Source organism: Oryza sativa, chromosome 6, assembly GCF_034140825.1.
Source record: "Oryza sativa Japonica Group chromosome 6, ASM3414082v1".
In the NCBI taxonomy this organism is placed as follows: Eukaryota; Viridiplantae; Streptophyta; class Magnoliopsida; order Poales; family Poaceae; genus Oryza; species Oryza sativa.
In genome coordinates this window covers 24,552,771-24,558,770 of record NC_089040.1, presented here as the reverse complement: position 1 = coordinate 24,558,770, position 6,000 = coordinate 24,552,771, and the positions used below count along the sequence as shown (strand labels likewise).

The following is a 6,000-nucleotide window of genomic DNA, read 5'->3' as shown; positions in this document are numbered from 1 at the left end:
ACCCATCAAATCCCTAAAAGTTGTGCTCTGATCGTACCACTAGTCTGTTAGCGAGGGCATTTTCGGAATCCGGCCCTGCCCCTGCCACGGGCAGAGCCTTTTGTTAGTTGTCTCTTGGCCTTTTCCTGTGTCACTATGCACACAACGGACAGGGGCTTTCCTGTCTTTTCCTAGCTAGCAATACTAGTACTCCTACCTAGTAATAGTAGCTAATTGGACGGCTGAGATTGGCGCGGCCGGAAGATCAACGGCGCGCCGTACTGCGGGTGGAGCAGCATCAGCACGGTGGGGGCGTGCACGTAGGTGGGCGAGAGCGCGAGGTCGAAGCGCTGGAGGAGGACGGCCATGGTGAGCTTGGCCTCGAGGATGGCGAGGCTCTGGCCGATGCACATGCGGGAGCCCAGCCCGAACGGGATGAAGGCGAGCGGGTGCTTCGCCGCGCGCGCCGCGCCGCTGGCGAACCTCGCCGGGTTGAACTGGGCCGCGTCGGGCCCCCACAACCGGGCGTCGTGGTGGATCGCCATGATCGGGACGAGCAGCTCCGTGTCGCGCGGGATATGGATGCCTCCGGCGTCGCCGTCGCCACCGCCGCCGAGGGTGACGTCGAACTTGGCGCGGCGGATGGTGGCCACCGCCGGCGGGTACAGGCGCAGCGTCTCGTTGAGGATCATCCCGAGCTGGAAGAAGATGACAGCGAGAACCAACAAGGTGAGACTTTTGTCGGCGTGGAATTACGGGAATACCCCCACTGGGCCATGGATATGGTTTGGTGTGCGTACCGTCTTGAGCTTGGGGAGGTGGTCCTTGGTGGGGAGCTCGCCGGCGGCATCGCCGCAGACGGCGAGGACCTCGCGGCGGGCGCGGTCCTGCCAGTCCGGGTGCATGGCGAGCAGCACGGTGGCCCAGGTGAGCAGGTTGGTGGTCGTCTGCTTGCCGGCGAAGAAGAAGGTCTTGCACTCCTCCACCATGTCCTCCACCGGCATCGTCCTGTCCACGCCGGCATTGATCATGAGCCCCAGCAAGTCGTTGAAGCCGCTGTCCTGCTTGTCTTTGAGCTCGGTGGTGGTCTCGTCTTCCTCGCCGCCGTCGCCGCCACTGCGCCGGCCGATGAGCCGGACCAGGCCGCGCCTGATCTCCCTGTCCAGGCCCCACGACATCCTGTTCTTCTTGGTCGGCAGGAACCTGTTCGATCGAATTCCGGCGCCAACCGTGAGCCCAATTTCGGCGAGAATGGCGAATCGTTTGGGAGTTTTTTGGGTTGTTCGTGGCGTGTACCGTACCTGTATCCCGGGACGAGCACCTTGCGGAAGGCCTCGGAGGCGAACGCCATGAGGCGGGCCTGCAAGCGGAACACGACGCGGCCGGAGTCGTAGCTGCGGCCGAACGTGGCGCGCGTGATGGCCTCCTCCGCCACCGCCTGGAACCACTCCGCCACGTCCACCTCCACCTCGCCGCCGCCGGCGCACGCCATGGCGCGCCACCTCTCCGCCAGCGCCGCCACCGACCTGCCGACGTGCGGCACCAGCCGCTGCAAGAGAGAGACAGAGACAGAGCACGTGTCAGCCATCGTCGTCGTCGTCATCGCGGGTGCGCCCCGATCGATCGGAGGATGAAGAAACAGAGGAGAGACTCACGTTGAGGTTGTCGGGGTAGAAGCCGGGGGTGAGGACGCGGCGGTGGTGAGCCCACTTGTCGCCGTGGAGGCTGACGAGCCCGTCGCCCTCCAGCTGCCGGACCACGGGGTGCGCCTCGTAGCGGTCGAACGCCTCGGCGCGCGTGAGGAAGATCTCCCGCACCATCTCCGGCTCCGCCACCGTGAGCCGCGGTGTCGGCCCGAACCAAATCAAGAACGTCGGCCCTGCAACCGCGACGACCGCCATTAATCCATCTGATCAGACACGAGCAAGCACACAAAATCCATCCGTCCTCAACATACCGTAGATCTTCCTCCAGTAGTGGTAGAACGCGAGCACCCTGGGGAGCGCGTTGTGCGGCGCGGCGGGCGGCATGGGCTTCGCGGTGGCCTCCGCCATGAGCGCCACCATCTCCCTCACGCACCCGACGAGGAACCGGTACGGCGGGCCGCGCACCCCCTGCCCCGCGAAGTGCGCCTCCAGCCGCCTCGGCCGCCACCACACCGCGTCCGCCACCCTCGCCGCCACGTGCAGCAGCAGCAGCACCGCCGCCGCCACGGCCACCGCCTCCATCATCTCCTCCCCTGTTTCTTGAAACAGAGCACACAAACGCAGAGAGATCAGGTCGCCGCCGGTGGTTGCGCCGGTGAGTGGTGGCGGCGGTTGGGTTGGGGGTTTGGATTCGAAATGGGAAGGCGAGGATGGCGGGAGGAGGCGGGGGTTATATAGCGAAGCGGGGCGGCGGAGGTGGGGCCCACCGGCCCAGCACGATGATCTGTTGGTGGTGGCTGCTTGGTAAATTCAGATGGGATGGAGAGAGAAAGGGGGGAGGCGTCAACGAGGTAGGTGAAGTGTGAGAAAACCGCCTTCAGTTCAGCTGACCGAGCTTGGGGGTGCTGACGTGGCATTTTCATTCTCTTTTTTGTAGAACAACATTTTCATTCGTTGCAGTTGGGAAAAATGAGAGGAGGGGAGTGAAGGCAAGGCTTTTGCTTGCGTGTGCTGCTTACTCTTGAGTGATCGAAAGTTTGTGATGTACTCTCTCAGCCCCAAATAAACCCAAATAAACGCAGGCATAAGTTTTTTTTTCAACTTTGATCATCTGTTTTATTTAATTTTTTTATAATAATATTTTTTATTGCTATTAGATTATAAAATATAAATAACATTTTATATGTGATTATATTTTTTAGTGTTTTCAAAAGAAAAATTTAAATAAGACGAACGATTAAAGTTGGATAAAAAACTCATGGCTGCACTTATTTTGGGACGGAGGGAGTACTTATTATATGTGTCTACTATGTACTTATGTCAGCTTTATAGTATTTAGTGCAAAAAAAATTATATTCTAAAATTTAAACTGGTTTATCTGGTTTTTAATGTTTAACATTGTTTATTGACTATTCATTATATTGAAAAAATTACGTGATTATTATTTATTTTTGTTGTGATTTATTTTAATAAGATCTATACTTTTGCATATTACATAATTTTTTAATAAGATAAATAGATATTTTTTAATGCCAACAGTCAACATCTTCAAATATTAAAAACCGGATGAGGTTTTTTTTTTATTATGTGAAAGAATACATACATCGCTATTCGCACACACCCGCGGATACATCTTCTATCATCTGCTAAATAAATGAAGGTCAGCACCTCTCGTCTCTCAATTTCTATTGAAAAAGCAGCTGCTTCCTTAGTAAGTAAAAAATAAAACTACTGCACCAGAGCTATACAAAGAGAGACTAATCAGCTACAATTAGGAATGGTGTTAATACGGTTTTCACTGTAACCATGAGAAACACGTTCCACTGTTTAGTGCTTGAATATATATATATTGGAAATTGTTTTGGATGTTAATGTGGTAGGGTAGTTCAGACCAGACCACAAAACTTAGTATGACCCAGCTTGTCCCTGCCTGTTTACGCAGGTCAGAACACGGTTTGAGCAGGCCGCTTAATTTGGGATGTCTTCCTCCTACCTACATGTCCTGATATGATGTGGTTTCTTCAAGATGCCCAATGATTGATTCTTCACCTGCTAATAATAATTATTAACTCTTTGAAGTTGTGTGTTGATTGAAAACACCCGATCGAATAAATCTTTTGCTTATTTAAATTATGGATAGCGCTGTACCGAGTCCAGTGATTAGGCATCACACTTCCATTATTAGAAAAAAATCTCAGGTGCTAATTAAATTCTAAACATTGTCCCAGTTTGGTCAACATCTATGGTAAATTGATTCATATGAGCTCATATAACTGAGCGTATGCGCAGATTTGGTAGAGTCGTATGTGTATGATTTCACTCGACAGGTTCTAAAAATATTAAAGACAACAAATTGGTTGTGTTCATTCCTAATTAGCGCAAAGACACAAAGTTTATACTTGTATTAAATTATCTGAAAAAAAACAAGGTTTCAAAATTCAAATGATAAGTAGGAACTGTCTGATACTACTAGTATGCATTTTCTTTTCGCTTGTGCATTTAATCAACTAATTGTTGTGCTAGTACTTTGCAAAGTGACCTGCATGCAAGGACAAGGAGCTCTCAACAAAGAGTGACCCAATATAAATGTGACGTGCAGCACTCATTTAATTTTTGTGCGAGTACGTCCAGCTTTATTTTTATCGATCAAAATTAAATCTACGTCAAAAAATAGCTTTCAAACTTTTTTGTAGGAAAGAAGCTAGGCATTATTATTTTCTGCAGAAGACAAACAGATCTTCACCATCAAAAAGGTCAGAGATGTCGACAAGCAATCCTTACATACGAGCCCACATTTTTCCACTTCACCATACCGTCCAAGTCACGCTAAGATCGAGCATTGGAGATTTTGGTTTCTTACGCCCCCAAAAACCGGACGAGCAAACGTAAGCATCAACAAACCTCTTAAAATTAATTACTTCTCGATGAAAACTTATCGCCCACTACTCACTTTTGCTGTGAATTAAATGTGCATCTGTTCATGTGTCCAAAGCAACATGTTTTTGAGGGAGTTCGTTGAATCGATCGATCGATTATATGTGGGCAGGTTTTAAGAAAGGATTAAATGTGAAGGCCAGTACAGAGAATGATTCGATTTTCAGTTTGGACAGGTAATGGCCGTTGCAGGTAGAAGCTGACTAGCCATCGACGAGGCAGGCAGAGCCACATGCAGCTCGAGCTGGCGAGGCAACCGTCGCATGCATGTTCGTTCTAATAGCTTCCATCCGCTTCGTATACAAATTTTGACAATTTGACCCTTTGTAAAAACTATTTTTATAAATAAATCGTCGCCAAAACTTATTTTAAAACTGACCCTTTTGTTCAGCGTCAAATCGTGTGGCGCTGAACTTGCGTTGGCACGCTGACTTAACCTCCCATCCGTGGTGGCACGGCATTCAACGCCAAATAGCATGGCGCTGAAATGTACATTGGCACGCTGACTTAACCTCCTATCCACGGTGGCACGGTATTCAGCGCTAGTTGACGTGGCGCTGAGGTGTCTAAGTTCAGCGCCACACGATTTGACGCTGAAAAAAGGATCATTTTTGAAATAAGTTTTGGTGGCGGTTCATTTGTAAAATTAGTTTTTTCAAAGAGTCAAATCGTCAAAATTTGTGCGCTTCGTAACTCTTGACATTTTAAAAAGGAAAAGTCTATACGTACTAACTTTTTCTTACTAAATTTTTACTAACACTAATGTGTCGTGCTATGAGTACGTGCGTCTAGATTTTTTTATAACTTCCATCTAATAAAATCAAACGGCGGCTGAGATGATGGTTAGTAAAAGTTTATAGCAGTGCTCTTTACAAAAAGTTCGAGATCTTTAACTATCGATAACTTAGAAAATATACTAATTAGATCAACATAGATTTGTCTTACAAAATACTATAATAAAAATAAAAATATTTCTATTTAGTTATATATTATAATAAAAAACATAGTTAAAGTATACTCCATCCGTCCCAAAATAAACCAACTCGTACTAGAATGTGCAACAAATCGATATAGAGTATGTTTAAATTTGTTGTACTACTAGATTGATTTATTTTAAAATAATTGTAATACTCCCTCCGGGCTGGGTTTATTAGTCGTTTTGGCTCGGTTAGCTGTGGATGAGAAAATTTGTCGTTGGAGCATTTTTCCCACGCATGAGACGAGATTGCCCTTGTGCATTGATGGCGTTATTGTTCCCAGATAACCTTCTTGTTACTCCTTTTAACGCTTCGTTTCCATCTCATTTAATTTTCGCATGCCCTCGCGCGCTATCTGTACTGAAGCTGCATGGGCTACACTCATGCATGGTGCCATGCAAAATTGCCAAGACAAAAAAAAAGGTATGTATCTAGAGCAGAAATCGAACTCAGGTCCCAAGACA

The 6,000-nt window shown here is 48.2% G+C and overlaps 1 protein-coding gene across 1 annotated transcript; it reads right to left on the bottom strand.

Annotated features, from left to right (window-relative positions):
- Positions 1-209: 209 nt before the first annotated feature.
- Positions 210-2,320, bottom strand: LOC4341450 (cytochrome P450 734A4-like). Its single transcript, NM_001421641.1, has 5 exons — positions 1,937-2,320; positions 1,635-1,858; positions 1,281-1,528; positions 780-1,182; positions 210-677 (listed from the first exon to the last, which is right to left on the bottom strand). Exons 1-5 carry the CDS (start codon positions 2,208-2,210, stop codon positions 210-212), a joined length of 1,617 nt encoding a protein of 538 aa, NP_001408570.1. The 5' UTR covers positions 2,211-2,320.
- Between the last annotated feature and the right edge of the window lie 3,680 nt (positions 2,321-6,000).

Excerpts from the sequence above, each read along its gene's own strand:
- LOC4341450 (NM_001421641.1), bottom strand. The coding sequence starts at position 2,210 with ATGATGGAGGCGGTGGCCGTGGCGGCGGCGGTGCTGCTGCTGCTGCAC. Across the intron at positions 1,529-1,634 it reads TCTACCCCGACAACCTCAAC|CGGCTGGTGCCGCACGTCGG; the intron begins GTGAGTCTCTCC and ends TCTCTCTTGCAG. Across the intron at positions 678-779 it reads ACCTCCCCAAGCTCAAGACG|CTCGGGATGATCCTCAACGA; the intron begins GTACGCACACCA and ends ATCTTCTTCCAG.